This window comes from Delphinus delphis, chromosome 8 (assembly GCF_949987515.2).
Source record: "Delphinus delphis chromosome 8, mDelDel1.2, whole genome shotgun sequence".
NCBI lineage: Eukaryota > Metazoa > Chordata > Mammalia > Artiodactyla > Delphinidae > Delphinus > Delphinus delphis.
In genome coordinates this window covers 95,751,651-95,771,363 of record NC_082690.1, presented here as the reverse complement: position 1 = coordinate 95,771,363, position 19,713 = coordinate 95,751,651, and the positions used below count along the sequence as shown (strand labels likewise).

At 47.5% G+C, this 19,713-nt stretch overlaps 1 protein-coding gene across 1 annotated transcript in view; it reads left to right on the top strand.

The window, feature by feature from the left end:
* Positions 1–1,924: 1,924 nt before the first annotated feature.
* Positions 1,925–19,713, top strand: part of SYT13 (synaptotagmin 13) — a 41,556-nt gene continuing 23,767 nt past the window's right edge. The window contains exon 1 of the mRNA XM_060017388.1: positions 1,925–2,148. Within this exon, the coding sequence (XP_059873371.1) occupies positions 1,969–2,148 (180 nt within the window). The 5' untranslated portion in view covers positions 1,925–1,968. The remainder of the gene's footprint in view (positions 2,149–19,713) is intronic.

Here is a 19,713-nt window from a genome sequence, read left to right as displayed (position 1 = left end):
GATCACATCACAAAGGGGCTCTGGATTCAACTGGAGTCTCTCGGGTTTATTGCTGCAGAAACTTTGAAAACTTTTATGCATGTGAGTGACAGGATCAGCTCTGCATTTCAGAAACATCCTTCTTTTTTTTTTTTTTAATAAATTTATTTATTTATTTTTGGCTGTGTTGGGTCTTCATTTCTGTGCGAGGGCTTTCTCTAGTTGCGGCGAGCAGGGGCCACCCCTCATCGCGGTGCGCGGGCCTCTCACTATGGCGGCCTCTCTTGTTGTGGAGCACAGGCTCCAGATGCGCAGGCTCAGTCGTCGTGGCTCACGGGCCCAGTTGCTGTGCGGCATGTGGGATCCCCCCAGACCAGGGATCGAACCCGTGTCCCCTGCACCGGCAGGCAGACCCCCAACCACTGCACAACCAGGGAAGCCCCAGAAACATCCTTTTTGATGCCCTGTAGGGAAAGGATTAGAGGGAGACTATTGTTTTGACCAAAGAAACAGTGTTCTAGGACTGCTGAACCCAGACCTTAAGGGAACTGGCAGCTTCTGCTTCCTTCCTCTTAGAACCTGGCTGCCATGCTGGGAGAAGCTCCAGCCACGTGGAGGAGAACCCAAGTGCTCAATACACAGCCCAGTTGTGCTCTGGGCAGCAGCCAGCACCTGCTGCTTGCCATGTTGGATGTCCCAGAAGATGTCAAGTTGAGTAGCAAAACCGCCCAGCTGAGCCCAGTCAACATGAGAAGTCACAAAAGAAGCGTTCTTGGGTTTATTTGCCACGTCACGGGTTTATTCTGCAGAAGTAGATAAACGCTGGGAGGTACCAGATGGTGGTCATGTCTTGGGCTCAGCAGAAAAGGTTTGGTTGGAATGATCATAGATTTGGGAGTCATCAGCTTCACGGGAAGTTGAGAGCCCTGTTTCACATGAAATCACCTCCACTGCTCCTCACGCATGTCCGGCATGCTTAGAGCACAGCCGACTCACAGCAAATGCTTGCTGAATTAAATGAAACCCTGCACAATGAAAAACACTGGAAATCCCTGTTTTGTGATTTTAGACAGTCCTCCTCATGCCTGGAATTCTAATTTCCCCTCACGCTAAGCACACTTACGTTCGCCCTCTCTGAATCAGCGTGTGTACTCCGAGCTGCTGCATATGCGATACTCTTTTATCATTCTAAGAGAAGTCGTTTCCTTGAGGGTGGCATGTGGACTTGGAATCTGCACACCTGAGTTTGGGTTCAGGATGACTGGACTTTTCTAGCTGCCCCACATCCCCTCTGAGCCTCTGGCTTCCTCATCTGTAAATGGAGATGAGAATATCTGCAAATCTGATTAGGTAATAATGGTAGAGTACCGGGTCACGGCTAAAGGAAGTGCAGATGTGAGGAGAATCATTGCAGTCATCTCCACCAGGTTGCGGTACAGCCCCTCTCCCTGGTGGTAAACACAGGGCAAGTTCGGGAGAAAGGAAAGCTCCAGCTTTGTGTGTTTGAAAAAGCTCCTGTTGATTTTCCAGCCTCCTCGGCCAGAGAGGGTGAACAAAGGGTTAGCAGTCTGGTAAAACGACCCCCTACCCGGACGGAGTCTCAGGCCTGGGTTTGAGCCCCGGTTTCCCTGCTAACCTAACGCACAGTGTGACCTTGGCCAGCTCCTGCCCTTCTGGGACCCAAGTGTCCTTCTACGTAAAGCGTGAAGGATGGCCCGAGACGCGACCCTCACGTTCCTTCCACCTGAACGGCCCCGGCTCCGCTTGGGGTCGGGGGTCTGGTCACATGCTGGAGGGGAGGGATGCTGGTTGACGCGGAGCTGAGTGCGGGCGCACCAGCTCGCTCCGGGTCCAGCCTCCTGCTCTGACGTCCTCGAGCCGCCCTCTCTCCCCGCCCCCCCGGCGGCTGGAGAGCGGCTGGCGCGCCCGGATCCCAGGCCCGGGAGGTGCGCGGCGGCGGGACCGAGCCCCGCGCGGGGAGCGGGCACCATGGTGCTGTCGGTGCCCGTGATCGCTCTGGGTGCCACGCTGGGCACGGCCACCAGCATCCTCGCGCTGTGCGGGGTCACCTGCCTGTGCCGGCACATGCACCCCAAGAAGGGGGTGCTGCAGCGGGACCTGGACCCCGATCCGGAGAAGGCGAAGCCTGGCGTGCTCCGGTCCCAGCAGGTGAGAGGGGGCGGCGCCTTGGTGTCCCCGGGCCGGGTGGGGTCTCCGCGGCAGCGGCGGGGGAGTGGGTGGCAGGGAATGGTCGGCGTTCTTCTTTGCACGATAGAGCATGGCGGGGTGTGGGGACGGCGGACGTGCTCGGGGACCCTGGGTGGGAGGGGGGCCCGTCCTGAAGGCCTGGGGGTGGAGGAGGGGTCGGGGAGGATAATGAAGGGTACGGGGGGCTCGGGGGGGGGACAAGAGAGGAACCGGGACAGCGAGCGCTAAAGGGGCGGGCATGGGAGGGAATAGGGAAGCGGGCTTGGATGGGAATGGGACTGGGAGGGGAGCTGGGGGCTGGGAGGCGAGCGTGGGGATCTGGGAGGAGTGATAAGACCGGGAAGCTGTGAGGGGGCCCGGGGAGCGGGCGGTGAGGGTTAGGGGAGACTGAGAAGGGAATGTGCAGAATGAGAAGCTCGAATTGGGGGGAAGAAGAAGGGGGTCTGTGAGAGAGAAGACAGGGGGCCAGTTGCGGGCTGGCACAGGGAGAGCATTGACAGAGTCGAGAAGGGGGAAATCCACCACAATCCAGAGAGGAGGCGGCCGCTGTCGCTGCAGTGGGAGCTGGGGAGGGGCAGTGGTGCTGGGTGTGCCTGGGGTCTGGAGAGGCAGATGAATATGGAGGGGCCTGGAGGACCCTCGCCCTGTCCTGGCAGCTCTCAGCTCCAGCCAGACTGAGCGAGTAGCTGAGACCTCCCCGAAGGTGTGTCTAGAGGTGCCCCTGGAGACAGGAGGGCTTTTATCCCATGCATCAGCTTGTCCCCAGAGCCTCTCTGGGCAGGAAATGGGTGGTGTCCCCATTGTATAGAGCAGCAGAAGGGGTCTGGGAAAGGTTTGGAAGGACAGCGCTACATGGGCTGCGATCTCCAGGACACATTCCCAAGGTGGTGAGTGCAGAATGTCCTCTGGAGACCCGGAAGGAAGTATGGCTGGAAGGACTGGAGGAAGGCAGGCTCTAGGGCAGGGGGTGACTTAATGACTTCCCAAGGCCCTCTAGATTCCTTCCAGAGCTTAGAGTTCCAGGGGAGGCACTATAAAGCTGTGATTCCACCTTCCCTTTGCCAATTAATTATTCAAAAGCTCAGACCCAGTTGCTCGGGGCCTGTGTCAGTCATTGAGTGTAGAAAGAAATGGCTGCTGTCCTTGACACACTTACGATCCGAGAAAAGTGACATTGACACCGGCAAGAACAGGAGACAGCTGGGCAGTGGGATGTGGGACCCAGAACCATGTGAAATGGGAGTAGTGGGCTACCCACTCCAGGCGGGCACAGGGCGGAGGAGAGGGCGTTGGATGAGCCCTTCTCCAGACGTTGGGTCCTCAACCTCCTCTCCCATCCGGCATGCTTCAGGGACAGCCACTCGTCTGCCTTTCACAGTGGTGCTCTTCAGGCACTGTCTCCTCCCCTTCCCAGAGAGAACCGCTGCGGACAGTGTTGGTGTAAGTGACCTCCGGGGTCCCTTCCAACTCTTTGTCTTACTGAGGACCAGTAGCCCACGCAATGGCCAATGATCTGTTAAAGACAAACCAGATCACGCGTCTCCCTGGCTTAAAACCCTCCACAAGTTCTCACTGAGCTTGGAGCAAACACAGCAAACTGGAGCCTGGCACGTACTCTGCGCCAGGCTCCGTTCTAAGTGCTTTACACTTAATGCATTTAGCAACTCAATGAGGGACATATATGATGAGCCCGACTTAAAGCTGAAAAAGCTAAAGAGAGGGCGAGTGACTTGCCCAAGGCCACACAGCTCGAGAAGTTTCAGAGCCGGATCCTAGTCAAGCTGGTCTGGCTCTGGAGTCCGCGCTGTTAGCCACTGCACTCCTTCACCTACTCGATGTGGCAGGTGTTTACCTCCCCAGCCAAGCTCAGGCCAGGTGCCCGCTTCACGGGCCGTCTCAGCTTCCCTGGATTTTTTGATCCTTCTTGAAGACATCAACCCTTCCCATTTTCCTCTGGCTTTTCACACAGACGGCTCCTTCTCATCCTTTAGGTCTCTTTCTGTTAGGATCTTACCTCCTCAGGGAGGATTTTGTCTACGGCCACATGTAACAGAGCCCTCCCGCCCCCATTACGTTCTCCATACCATTCCTTCCCAGTTCTTTTGTAGCACCTGGGACAGTTGGATGTGATTTTTCGTATCTGCTCACTTGTCCAATATTTATTCCCAGCACCTGCTCAGTGTCTGGAACCTAGTAGGTGCCAATAAGCAATTGTTGACAAATAAAGGCATCCCAGTGCCCAGCCGTTGGGTTATTTCTTAAAATGTGGATGCATTTTGCAGCCCCTGTGCAACCCAGGGCTAGCTCGTAGGGACACAATAAACATTTGTTGGTACGTGAGACCCATCCATTCACATCCCTCACTTGGTTCCCTCAGTGACAAGGATTTGGGCCCCTGGGGCTGAATGTGTAGGTGTGAATGTGATGAAATTGAGATCTCACAATGTCGTTTTGGCTACCATTGTGCTCAGACTGATTCAGCTGCTGACCCAGATAGAGTACACAGAGAAAAGACACTATGTTGACATTTCAAAAAAAGTAAAGGAGGTGGGTATTAGGGGTGGCAGATGGCAGCAGGGCGATGGGCGTGGCACATGTTGACAGAGAGGAGGAGAGTCAGGTAAGGAAGCCTCTCTGAAGATGTTCCTTAAACAGAGAGGGCATGGGGGCTGGGGAAGAGGGTTCTAGATTCCTGTAGCCACTGGGATTTCTCTGGGATATAGAGTGACCGCCCGTGTCTCTATAAGTCGCTGATTGTGGTTGCTGGAAAAATTCCTTGGATTTGTTGGCCATGCCTGGGAGTCCAATTTCTGGTCATGAATTGTAGTGATTTTGAAAAGAACTTTGAAGCTTTCCCTGAGGGTTCTTAACCTGAGGTCCACAGACCCCAACAAGGAGTCTGTAGCTAGACTGTAAGGGGTTCTTGGTCTTGGAGAGGAAAAAATTGTATCTTTCTTTTCATTAACTTCTACATGAAACTTAGCATTTTCTGTAAGTAGGAGTATAAACAACACACCACAGGAATATTGGCCATATCTGTGACTAGGTCCTCAAGGGAAATCACAGATAGTTCCAGAGCACATCACAGCTGTTGCAGATGCCTTACGATACCATTTACGCTCGCCTCTAATTCTAAATTATATACTTATTAAATCCCCCGCTAGATCCTATTATCTAATGAAAGAATAAAGAGGCACACAGATAACCATTTCCCTGACTGATTTTATTAGATGTACTGTCGTAGTCCTGTGTCTTTTATTTGCTGCTTTTCAGACATTCTTCTCCAGACAGCTGAAGGGATCCATCCAGCATCTCCACCATGTGGGAGGTGGCAGAGGGTGCAAACCCTCAGTCACCGCTGTTCATGCCTCCAGCTAGCTTCAGTTCATTATTTTTCTTGGTTTTTCTGAAATATACACTGTGAACCCTTTATCCTGCCTTCTTACACAATCCCTCAGCCTCACCTGCGTGCAGCCTTTCCAGGGAGGAGAGGGATTCAGTTTCACTACGCTGTCCTTGTGACCTGGCAGCATCACCTGGGACCTCCCTCCCTGTGGTCAGCCCATCTTTCAAAGCTCGGTTATTATGCAGTGATTATTGGATGCTTGAGCCAGGAGACAGAGCAGAAAGGCAGACACGGGGTGTGTGTGTGTGTGTGTGTGTGTGTGTGTGTGTGTGTGTAAGCATCTTCGCTTCACCGCTGCTGCCGCATCTCTTAGCAAGAGGCAGCCAGACCCATTGGTTCCTTCCCCCAGAATTTCCTTTTCATGCTCGTCTGCACAGGATGTCACTCACAGCATTTCTGGGTCCTTGCAGAGGAAGCCCTCCTTTCGACGAACCTAAATAACTACAGAGCAAGTAAGGGGAACTGCCCTTCCCTACGGCTCAGTGCCCTGACACTTTAGCACGAGTTGCAGTCCTGTTCTCAGAAAGCTTTCGTTTCAGGTCTGATTTTTCTTCCCATCTGGTGCTTACCTTGCTTACATGAATCTTCTCAAATGAGTCTCAGAGTAACCCTGCTGCTGTCCCCTTGAAGTTATGTGGTCAAAAGCTCCTAGCTCCCAATGTTACTTACTACCAAACTATAAAATCCTACCCTCCTTCCAGCAGAGTTGAGAAGGGAAGTGGCTTTTGATGGAACACGATGTTAGTCATTCAGGCTGTTATAAGAAAATACCACAGAGTGGGTAGCTTATAAACAAAAATTTATTTCTCTTAGAGCTAGAAGCTGGGAAGTCCAAGATCAAAGTTCTGGCCAATCCAGTGTCTGATGAGGACCTGCTTCCTAGACTTTTGGATGTAACCTCACCTGATGGAAGGGGCAAGGGAGCTCTCTCCTTCCACTTTTATAAGGGCACTAATCGTACTTATGAAGGCTCCACCCTCATGGCCTACTCACTCCCAAAAGCCCCACCTAATCTATGACAAAGGAGGTAAGGATATACAATGGAGAAAAGACAGTCCCTTCAATAAGTGGTGCTGGGAAAACTGGACAGCTACATGTAAAAGAATGAAATTAGAACACTCCCTTACACCATACACGAAAATAAACTCAAAATGGATTAAAGCCCCACCTCCTAACATTTTCACAATATTGATTCTTCCAATCCAGGAATGTGGTACATCTCTCCATCTGTTTGTGTCATCTTTGATTTAAGGGGGCACAAACATTCAGACTACAGCAAACACTAATAGATTCAAAGTTTTTAAGAAATAATTTAAACATATGCTGTATTTTTATCAAACAACATATGTACAGTGGAGTCCTCCCCCACACCCCCAAGATCAAGGAGTGTATTTCATTTTCCTTGTATCCCTGACTATAGCCGGTGTGATAACGGGCACATGATAACCCTTCAATGTATATTTTGAGTTAAATCATCATATCGTGACATAACACTGAATAAGAGAGTGAAGATGCAAAAGAATGCACGTGGTTAAGCTTCCATTTCCACAAGATTTGAATTCAAGCCCATTTATGTCTGGGGTTTCTGCTGGGGGCAGGTAATGACTGGGGCAGAGTCGGGGAGCTTCCCAGCTTTTGTTTATAAGCTCTGCCTCTTGATGTGGCGCTGGTTACACAGCTGTGTCCACTTTATGAAAGAAAATTTATCCAGCTCTACATTTATGATTTGTGTACTTTTCTGTATGTAGTTATAACTCAGTAAAGTTTTTATTATTTGTCAAGTTGTGATGGAATGTTTGTGAACGCTGATTTAGTATCAAGCTAGTATTTTTTTTTTAACATCTTTATTGGGGTATAATTGCTTTACAATGTTGTGTTAGTTTCTGCTCTATAACAAAGTGAATCAGCTATATGTATACATACATCCCCATATCCCCTCCCTCTTGAGCCTCCCTCCCACCCTCCCTATCCCACCCCTCTAGGTGGACACAAAGCACCGAGCTGATCTCCCTGTGCTATGTGGCTGCTTCCCACTAGCTATCTATTTTACATTTGGTAGTGTATATATGTCTATGCCACTCTCTCACTTTGTCCCAGCTTACCCTTCCACCTCCCCGTCAAGCCAGTATTTTTAATACCAGGATGATTTGGGGACTATAATCAAGAGACGTGGCCCTCCTTTTTGTGGTCCATTATGCATCACCTCCCTGGCCCTGTCTGCCTTCTTCTGCTACTCCTGTGGCCACCTCCTCCTTCAGACTAGGGACTGGAGAACATCAACGTGGCCTGATTAACTCTCCCACCTGTTTTCCTCTTCCTTGGAACACTGGAGCAACATCCTCTCAGATCACTTGTCTGAATGCAGACTTGTCAGAGTGAGGATGGATCAGAGCCCCAATCTGCATTTCATCAGCTAATAAGCTCATTCACTAAAGGTTAATGAACACATGCTAGGCACTGGGATGCAGCAATAAAAAGACAGGTGCATGCTGTTCCTTGCAAGTGGGGAGGTAGACAGTAAAGCCAGCAGTTGTCGTGAAGCGTGTTACTTCACGTGAAGCGTGAAGCTACCATGAAAGGCGAGGTATGGGGGGCCATGGGTCCAAAGTAGAACTTTCTCCAGTTCTCTTTGGCTATTCTGACAAGGTCTCCCCTCTACATCAGTGATCGCAGGAGGCCAACATGAATTGCTAACCCCACTCCTGGAACTGATTTGACTCTGGACTGCCGTAAGGTCTGACCTCCTTGGATTCTCAGTCCTTTTAAATAATTGATTTCTCAGCTGATCTCCTGGCTGGTAAACTTTCCTGTTCATATAAACAAACAAACAAACAAACAAAAAATAGACCCGTTTCCACAGAATAATAAAGAATAGTGATAGCATAGCTAACATTTATTGAGCTCTTTATGTGTGCCAGCCACTGTTCTAAGCTCTTTAACCATATTAATTTTATCCTCACGATAGCCCTATGAAATAGGCACAATTATTACTTACGTTTTACACATGGGAAAAGTAAAACACAGAGTGCTTAAGTAACTTAGCGGCAGAGCTGGGAATCAAATTTAGGAATTCTGCTTCCAGAGCCCACACGTCTGACCACTAGGCTGAAGATTAGCAGAAAAAACTAGTCAAAATTTTACTTGAGCCACTGCGTTTCCCCAGATATGAAATAAAAGTGTCTACAATGTACGAATCTTTGCAGGTCAAAGATCTGCAGAAACCTTTCCCAAAGCTTTGGATGTCTTTGCTGCCTCTTGCTTCCACCATGCTTCCAGCACTGGGTGCAGTCCCGGGCCCTCCAGAGAAATTTACACAGTAAACATGTTTGGGCTGGTCGCTTAGCAACAGGGAAGACAGTATGAATTTTGCATCAAGAAATTAGCATAGATTACTTCAAGGAGATGAGTGCACACCCATCGGAAACCCTTGGCCCTTTGAAACATACATAATGTGGACTTTTGGTCTGTGTCCATCAATCCCTTCCTGGTGGCAGGTCCAAAACCCGTCACATCTTTTTCCCTGTCTAGTTTCTCCTCTGGTTCAGCATGTAGATAATTCATGTTCATGGCTCTTCTCTTCATGTGATTGACGGTTCACTAGCACCTTTTGTTAATTCCAGCAGAAAGCACTGCTGCATCTTTTTTTTTTTTTTTTTTTTTTTTTTTTTTTTTTTGCGGTACGCGGGCCTCTCACTGCTGTGGCCTCTCCCGTTGCGGAGCACAGGCTCCGGACGCGCAGGCTCAGCGGCCATGGCTCACGGGCCCAGCCGCTCCACGGCATGTGGGATCTTCCCGGACCGGGGCACGAACCTGTGTCCCCTGCATCGGCAGGCGGACTCTCAACCACTGCGACACCAGGGAAGCCCCACTGCTGCATCTTTTGACATTTTTAGATTTTCAGGTACTAGCCCGGATTATCTGGGGTACAAGAAGAGGAGCAGAGAGCCCATCAGAACACAATGGAAGAAACACCTGGATGAGAAATCAGAGGGGCTTAAGTTGAAGGCAGAAGGAAGGGGAGAGACTGGCAGGATGGAGAAGCAGCAGACCCAGAAGACAAAGAAGAAGAGACAAGTTAAAGAGTGACTGACTGTCCCGGAGTCAGACGCCAGAGGGAGGAATCAGAATATGTGTGGATGATCCCTGCCCCGTCCACGCTGTTGACCTACAATTTCCCCCAAATCAGTAACAGCTCATGTCCGACTTGTTCCTCGATATTACTGCATTCACTACGTCCGGAGCTTATTTCTGCTAACACACATCGGGAAACCCCACTTTGAGGATGGAGGAGAAGACCTTCACAGAAACAGGTTTTAAGAACTAAGAGATTCTCGGACTTCCCTGGTGGCACAGTAGTTAAGAATCCGCCTGCCAATGCAGGGGGCACGGGTTCAAGCCCTGGTCCGGGAAGATCCCACATGCCGCGGAGCAACTAAGCCCATGTGCCACAACTACAGAGGCTGCTCTCTAGAGGCCGTGAGCCACAACTACTGAGCCAGCAAACCACAACTACTAAGGCCTGCGTGCCTAGAGCCCATGCTCCGCAACAAGAGAAGCCACAGCTATGAGAAGTCTGCACACGGCAACGAAGAGTAGCCCCCGCTCGCTGCAACTAGAGAAAGCCCGCGCGCAGCAACGAAGACCCAACACAGCCAAAAATAAATAAAATAAAATAAAATAGTTTTTTAAAAAAGCTTTAATTAAAAAAAAGAGAACTGAGGGATTCTGAATGTACGTGTCTGAATCAACACACACGTGCATACAAAGGGCCCCCTATAGCCAATTTGTTAAGAAATCATGAGTTAGGAGATTTCTAAAGGAAAACAGATGAAAAAGCTAGATCTATTCCTTCCTCCCATCTCTCTCAATTATGTTTATTGAGCGCAGACCTGTGCCGGGTACGGTGCTGGGGCTGGGGATGCAGGAACCGTCCCCTCCTCAATGACACAGTGAACTTTCTCAGCCTTCATGAAACTTACATTGTAATGAGGCAAACCAGAGTTAGCAGAAGAAGAACACAGATCAATGAAAATGTGTGATGGTGGCAAGTGACCTAAAGAGAAAATTCTGGTGCTATGAGAGGGTAAGGTGGAAGTGATACAGGCGTACAGGTCAGGGAAGGCTTTCCTGGAGGGAGTGATGGCCAAGCTGAGAGCTGGCGTAGGAGGGGAAGTTAACCAGGGCAATGGGGAGGGGTGTGAGGGGTTTCAGATAGGAAGGAGGCCGTGCAAAGGTCCTGGGACAGGAGGCAGCCTAGCACTTAGGAGGGCCCAGGGAAAAGTCAGTGTGCCTGGAGGGCAGAGAGAAAGGATGCCCAGTGTATGATGAGGCTGGGAGGTGGACAGGAGCCTGGGCAAGCAGGGTATTGCAGACCATGGGCAGGTTCCTCCATTGCTTTATTCATTTATGTGTCAAACATTTATTAAGGCCTACGTGAGGGACACTGACCTGTGTACTGACAGTGCGAAGGCTACAGTTACTTTCAAAGCTTTTTAAAGTTAAGGTGAAATTCACATAAAGTCAACCATTTTAAAGTGTACGAATCTGTAGCATCTAGTACATTCACAATGTTGTACAGTCACTACCTCCATCTAGTTCTAAGACATTTTTATTCCCCCTGAAGAAAACTCCATCCCCATGAAGCAGACGCTGTTCCTCTCTCTCTCTGCCTTCAGTCTCTGGAAACCACCAGTCTGTGTTCTGTCTTTACGGATTTGCCTCTTCTGGACGTTTCATGTATTTGGAATTTTAAAATCGGTGACGTTTCGAGCCTGGCTTCTTTCACTCAGCGTAGTGTTTTCAAGATTCACCCATGTTGTCGCGTGTATGAGGAGCTTATTTCTCGTTATGGCTGAATAATAACCCATTATATGGACAGGCCTCACTTTGCTTATCCGTCCGTTTGTTGATGAACATTTGGGTTGATTCCGCCTTTTTGGTTATGGGAATAGGGCTGCCATGTACATTCCTGTACAAGTATTTGTTTGCGTACCTGTTTGCAATGGTTTCAAGTATATACTTAGGAGTGGAATTGCTGGGTCCTATGATAATTCTGTGTTTAACTTTTTGAGGAACCTCCGGTTGCTTTCCGCAGCACCTGCAGCTTTTACATTCCCACCAGCAAGGCGTGAGAGTTCCAGTTTCTTCACATCTTTGCCAACATTTATTATTTTGCCATTTTTTGTTGTTATTTTTTGTTATTTATTATAGCCATCCTAGTGGGTGTGAAGTACTTTCTAGGCTTTTAATTTTTAAAAAAAATCCAAACTCTGATTTTTAAAATCTTCATCAGTATCTTGCACGTTTTCAATGAGCATTTCTGCTCTGTATTGAATGCCAGTTACAGAGAATCCACATGGGCACACCCGTGAAATCATGTCATGGCTCCTGAGCCTCACAAGAGGAGTGGAGTGTGCAGCGGTGCTGGCTCCCCTGCTCTCCCAGCAAATTTGCACCTGCTACTCCATTCTTTAAATATGGGGCATGTTATCACTGTCACCTTCCTCATTCTTTGCCCCAAGCTTTAGTCCCTCATGGGTCCCGATCTGCTTCACCTAGGTTCCTGGGGGCCCTACAAACCCAGGTCCAATTGGAGTGCTATTTACTACCTTTCAACATCATTTCCTCATGTTGGCATCATCAGGGCAGTGTGATGCCAGGAGGAGGAGCCTTGGTCCCCTACCGTATGCATTCACTCCACACACACAAACTTTCCCACCAAGGAGTTCCCTAAGTGCTAATTAAACAAAGGGTGTTTTAATTGATTCATATTATAGAACATTCCTGGGAGAGTTTTACATGGTGTTTAAGGGCATTGCAGCAATACACAGTGGTATTTTGGGAAGCTGATTGAGGTTTTGGGTGGACTTGGAATGCATTGTAATTTTCTCCATTTAAAATAGTGGAATACAAGTGACTGCTCTCTGAAATTCACTAGCCAGCATGTTTCCATGAGCAGATTAGAGTCAAATAATGAGGGGTGGTTGCATGTTTGACTATGTGCATATGCATGTGTAAATGTGAATTTGCACATATGCATATATGAATGAGAGAAAGGGGAGGCGCAGCCCATGGAAAATCTGTGAAACTGAGTCAGTCCATCTGGCAGAGACCCTAGGGTACCTTGACATATTTCACTGACTCCCTCCACCCTCCACTCATTAAATCCAAGACATACTTTTCCTTCATAGAAAAACTGAGCAGGCTTTGCAGAGAGCAAGAGAAGTGAGGAGAAATGTTGAATGACTGCATGAGTCATTGGACGGATGGATAGATGAATGGGGAGGAGATTCATGGGGCCACCGCCTCTGCTTGCAGAATAAAAATCACAAGCACAGAAATGCAGGGGAAGGTGCTGAGCTTGTGGAAGAATCCCTGTGCTCACCTTCAGTGACACCGCATGGGATCAAGACAAGCCTGGAGGGCGTGGTGGCTTCACTTTGTATTGGTTTCCCTCCCTTCAAGCCTCTGTTCCTGCAGCTGACATTGGAGACAGTTTAAAAACTCTCCCGTTGCAAAGACCAATGAGATAATACCCTGGGGGGACCACGTTTTACTTGGAAAATCATTATAAACCACGTAGTTTTGGACTTGCTGTTAAGAGTGGCCTGATGAGAGGGATGTAAGTTACTGAGGCAGGAGAGTGAAGACTTTGCTTTTCAAACAGAATTAAGAATGATGTTTTGGTGAGTTCCCTGATGGTCTAGTGGTTAGGATTCAGCAATGTCACCACCATGCGTGGGTTCAATCCCTGGTCGGGGAACTGAGATCCCATGCAGTGCGGCCAAAAAAAGAAAAAAGAATGATGTTTTGGAGAGGAATGCATTTGAAGATGAAGAGAGGGTTGGGGAAGAGCAGTTTAGTTGGGCAACTAGAAGACTTGCTGGAAACAGCTGCAGAATGAAGCTTAGAATAACTTCAGAGAGCTCTAAGCTCATTCCGTGTTTCAGATCCCGCCTCCCCTCCACCTCCTCTCACAGTGCACTCCCCAAGCATCTTAGAATGTGTTTTTATTTCCAGCACCATCTGTTCACAAAGAAAGAGCAACGATACCGGAGAGACGTACATACAGTGAAGGCAGTGATGGTAGTCAAGAGACGAAACTCCGTGGGAAAATGTCAACGTGGTCTCAGGGCATTTTGACACATTCCCTGCAAATGCATCATCTAATAAGCCCGTCTCTTACCTTGCAAGGGGGACGGATCCTTCAAGTAGCAACAGGACTGTTGCCCTTTGTGTGACAACCTCATTACAAAACTTGCAGAGACAAAGGACGGAAAGGAATGAACAGGAGCATAGGTATCCCATTGGTAACCATTACATGGTAGACTTGTGTTTCTTTTTGGATACCCACCAGTATTAGTTTTAGGTAAGAACAATCTAGTTTTTTGAGACGACTCAAAAGAAGAAATTACCTCTTAGAATGAAAATGTTCATTTCAGGATCAAGCCACTGAGATATAACAGGAAGCAAATTAGACTTAGACCCCAAACCTGAATGTGAATTCAACCTCCAGCTAAATGACCTTGACCATTCCAAATCCCACTTTCCTCATCGACAAAACAGAGGTGATAACAATAAGATTCTCTATGGTAGTATTAAAGACTAATTGAGATAACGCTTTTGAAAGCACCCAACACTGTCAGCACCAGTCAGTACTCAGAGTATATTTTAGGCATCTCTGAATCCTTTTCTCATTTATCCTTTACCAAAGCAATGACTTGTCTGTATGTTCATTGCATAGGAAAGAGAGAGTTCATAAAAAGCATTCCAGATGTGAAAAACGAAAGCCCTCTGTTGGGATGGGAAGGGTGGGCATGAACATTACACTTCTAGGATATTCATTCATTCAAAAAATATTTCTTGATGACCTATTATGTGCAAGACACTGAGTTAGCAATAGGGACACCACAGTGACTGGGCAGACAACATCCCTGACCTCCTGCAGCTCATGTTCTACAGGTAGAGATCTTCATTACACCATCGTACAAATGAATATAAATCTAACTGTATTAGGTGTGGTAAGGGAAGCAAGAGTTCTCTCAAGAAGTGAAAACTCATTAGTGCTCCAATCTTAACATATTTGGAGACTCCCTTCAGTAAAAACATTTTGAGCTTGTGCCCCTTATACATGTATACTTAATTCTTTGTGAAGCATATGTAGGCTTCATATTATGTATACATATTGCTCTACTAATATATTGTGTCCATCATAAAACATGCACAAACATGGCCCTTTTAAAACAATAATGCAAAAATAAATTATAAAATGAGATTCTGTAATTTTCTTCCATACACCAGATGGACTGTCTTACACACCCCTGTAGCATACAGTTAGTGCCATTTACTAGGTAAAGGTATTGGGGATGAGCGTTTGAAGTCTTCTAGGCATAGGGCACGTGCAAAGGCCCTGTGGAAAGAAGAAATATCACTTAGGAGGGACTGAAAGCAGGTCAAAGAGGGTAGAGCACAGAGGGCACAAGAGGGAGCGACTGCAAGCAGGCGAGGTGGGTCAGGCCAGAGAGCACCACACAGGACCTTCTGGGACACCATTAATATTTGGATATTTATCCCAAGAGCAATGGAAGCTACTGAGAGGTCTTAAGTGAGATGCGACGTGGTCAGATTTAGGCCGTGAAAACATCCTTTTGGGTGGGGAAAGAGTAGAAATGCAGATACCAAGGAAACCCTGGAAAGAGACCATGATGGCTTGAGGCACTATGATGGCGGCAGTAGTTTGGAGAGATGCTTGGGTGTGGGCTTCAGGAAGAGAGAGCAGTTAGGGACAACACTAAGTGTTTCACTTAGGATGGTGGTTGCAATCAATGAAACAAGGATGAGGCCATGGATTTTAAGTCATGAGTTCACCTTTGTGCAGGGCAAGTGTGAGGAGCCTTCAAGCTATCTCCATGGAGATGTCAATTGTGCTGGTGGTTCCACAGGTCTGGAGCTCACAGTCTGGCTGTGATATATATTGGGGAATAGCGACCACAGCCATGAGTATGGCTGAGACCGCCTGGGAAGAGTGCAGAATGAGAGAGAAGAGGGCCTAAGAACAAGTACCGAGGACGCCAACATTTCATGAGACAAGGAGGGGTGGCCAGAGAGGAAGGAGAAAAACCTGGAGAATGTGATATCAAAATAATAACAGTAACAAGAGAAAAACTTTTGAAGAGGAAGGGAATCACTGAGAACTCATATAAGGTAAGACTGAAAAAACCCATAGGAATGAGACAGTGAAGGTTACCAGTGACCTTGGAGACCAACAGTGACCTTCAGTGGGCTGACGGGGCCTCTGGGAAAGTGTTGTAGAGTGGCTGGAAAGTGAGGAATGAGAAGAGCATTGAGTATAGGCAGTTCTTTTGAGATGCATGACTGCAAAGGGGTGGAGAGGGCTAGGGCTGGGGCTGAGCAGGGGAAAAGAGGTCAAAGGAATATTGAGCACAGTTGAAAGCTGATGGGAAAGAGCCAGTTGAAAGAGAGGATGAACATTCACGAGAGAGGGAGAGAGAGATTAAAAAAAAAGAAACAGCTAGTGTAAGGCCCCCACATGGGCAGATGGGGCGCAAGGCTCTGATGGAAGGACTGGTCCTGGAGGGAGGGAGAGTGGGAGACACCTCCTGCAGCGTCACAGAACAGGGACGCGCATAGCATCTGTCTGGAGAAGAAGGGCAGGTCGCTGTGTCTTAACAGGACGCTAAGGGGCTTCCGTTCTCTTGGTTGCCTTTTTCTCTATGAAGGAAGTCAGAGGAGAGAGAGAAATTCCAGAATGTGGACTTGAGGGAGGAGTTAGGGAAATAGCAGGATTTCCGGAGAGGACTGAGTTTAAGGTTGGAGACCATGAATTTATCCTGGAACCATCCACCCTGTCTAGCCCTGTCTTGCAGCACAGGGCTATTTGATGCAGCATCATGGTTTAGTGGGGCTCATCCACCACTGGAGTTTCACCACGTGACATCAGGGAAAGGATGGGGAGGCAAGGGAGGGTATTGTTGACATCATGGCCCATTTTCTCATTTGATCCAGCATCCAGTATGGTGCTTTGCCCCTCTCGAAGTTTTTAATACGTGCTTGCCAAACAGACACACCTGTGGGTTGGAAGCTCAGGGCTTGAAGCTTGAAATGAGCTGAGGAAAAATATTTGACCTTTATAGTAAATGGGAGCCAAATATTCTGATATTATGGACCTTCCATGATCTAATCGTATTTTGTGACAACATTGTGTAGACTGCTCGAATGTTGGCCCTTGTCACGCAGAAGGGAAATCCAATAGATTTGGATCCCATTTAAGAGAAGGAACAGCTACATCTAGGGATGATACTCACCAGCTTCGAGTCAGCCAAAGTGACAGCTGGGAAGAGAATATTAGAAGAAGCCCCCTAGTGGCTGTCCCTTCCTTGAAATCTCCATGAAATTCCCATGGTAAAGAATTAAAAAAAAAAAAAAGAAAAAAGTATATACATAACTGAATCATGTTGCTTTACAGAGAAATTAACACAACATTGTAAATTAACTCTATTTCAATTAAAAAAAAAAAGAAAGAAAATCACATGGAAGAACCAATCTGTTGCCCAAACATTGCTGTGACTGTAGACATCCAATGACACTCAGGGATTGTTTTTTTTGGAAAAAGAAAGAGACCCGAGAGGTAATAATGGAGGTACTTTTCATTGATGCAGCTCTCTTGGATTCTTCCTTCTCCCTACACGTCGCTCCACCCCTAAGCATTGTCAACTCTACTACCTGGGAGAAGTCTTCAGCACTGGAGGCCCTTCACAGCCTGGTCTCACCATTCCTTTGCAAATCCATCCCTCAGCCCCAACTTTTCTCTTCAGCTGGTTTGCCAGACCCACCACACCCTGAGCATGCTCCCCTCTGTACCCAGGCTGCTGCCTTTCTCTCCATTTGAGATACCTCTGCCTCTCCTCTCCATAGTTATCCTTGAATGTTGGGCTGAAGCTGCTTGTCTGATCAGAGAAGGAAGCCTTCTCTGATCTCACTGACTTTGAGGAACTCCTCTTTAGGTCTTCTGTAGCACAGAGTCCAGACCTTTGGCCTTTTAATTCTACCTTCTTTACTTATTTCCCTTTTGTAAAGTATGCATCAGGAGGAGCAAATAGCTTTCATCTTGCATATCAATTCTTATTAATTGGTAGTGGCTTCCTGGATCCCTGAGCTGAACAAGCTGTGTCTGATCACAGCAGGAAAGAACACTTTGATCGATTAGTCATGTCTGCCATGGGCAGAGGGTAGAAGAGTTGTAGCATCAGAGCCTCATAATTCCATTTATGGACTATCTCACCTCCACCATTGGATGGTAAACTTCCCAAGGGCAGAGAATTATTCCGTGGTACGTACGGTGGTTGACTACATAGTTAGCAGGCAACAAGTGTGTGCTGATTTCTGTTTGGGCAGAAATCTGAACGTTGGTTAATTGGAGGGTTTTGGCTTAAAACCAAAATATAAGGAGAATCTAGTTAAACAATCACTGTCCTGTTTTGAAGGCTCGTTTTACAACTTGGCAGTTTTTTATACCACTGGTTAGAAATTGATGTGCTTTCCAAGTGTCTACACATGAGTGGAAGGAAGTCTTCAATTAGTGGTTTTCTGCACGTTTTTTCTGAGCTGAATCACCTTTGATGGGTGCTGTTCACATACTTGACGGGTTCTGCAGAATTCATCTCCTTTCTCTCCCACTCAGAAAAGTGTATTAGAACACAAATGTGTGAAAGAGGTATTGTTATAAGAGAAACCCTGAATGTGCTCTAATCAATTTTTAAATGAGTCAAAAACTATCAAATATCAGTACTTCAGCCATCATATGTAGTACACTGACATAATAACAAGGTTGGAAATTGTTGCTTTTGTCAATGGTTTCATCAATTATCCAAGCATCATAGAATCAAGAAATCCTGTAACTATTCCGAAACAAGATCCTGAATTCAATGTCAAAAGGGTATATAACCATATTTTCCAACCTTTAATACCAAACTGCCTGTCTTACATTAAAAACATGGCTCCCATAAATCAGAAACTGAGAAAAAAATTCTAAAGTATCCAAATGGACACTGTTGCTTAAGACCATGAGACGAATACCAAGTAAGCATGTGTGTTCCCATCTTATCCAAACTGATGATGATACAGGGCTGTATCGTAGCTCAGGTCACAAGTGAAACACATTTTCTGCACAAGGAATGTCAAATCCAGATTCAGAACTGAGAGCAGGAACAGAGCTGATGCCCAAACACCCAGGCAGGTCATTACACCACTACCAGGTGGGGAGGGGCATGGGGTCATCAATCTAATGATGTGAGATGTGACAGCACGTCAAGTGCAATGATCTGGACGTTTCCATTTTTACCAGTTTATGGCTGGTATCCAGAGACATAGTCCGCAGGGAACCATGTCATTTAGCAGCACTGGCTTCGTGGTGGACTCGTGGTCCACGCCTAGAGCTCTCATACATTAGCTGTGGGATCCTGGACAAGTTTCAATGTCTCTGAGTCTCAACTTCCTCCTCTGTACAGAAAGGAATTAAGTTATTTTTATTTATTAACACTAGGGTATAGAAAAGAGAAAACAGTGGGCACTTATCTCTAGGGTTGTGTGAGGATCAAATGCAGTAAAGTCTGTTGCGCTTTGCAGAGCGTCGGGTGCAGAGGAAGTGGTAGAGAGATGGTGGCCATATTGCCCTTTCAGACTTTGTGATGTAACTGATGGAGTCAATGCAGCACCACCTACAAGATTCTCTGGGTGGGATCTTGCCATTGTGTGGTTTCCAGCCCTGTGGAATTATAGTTTTTAAAATCTGTGTTTGAATTCTGTGTCTTCCAGAAGAATGGGGATAATGGCCACACTCATCGCCCCTCCTTCTCTCGTAGGGCTTTAAGCTTTGGTGGTACCCGCTGTTCTCTGAATACACTGCAGACTTTCATGTGGCTGCCTTGACCCAGAAAGCCCTTCCCCCACTTCTGCACCTGTCAAACTGCTGCCCGGGCTTCGGGGCGGGGCTGGGGGGCAGCAACCAAAAGTCAGAGTCTCTGAACCGTTATGAAATTCTCCTCCCATTATACACCCCACCCCACCCTGTCCCTTCCCCGGGCAAAGTTTGGTGTGCTTCT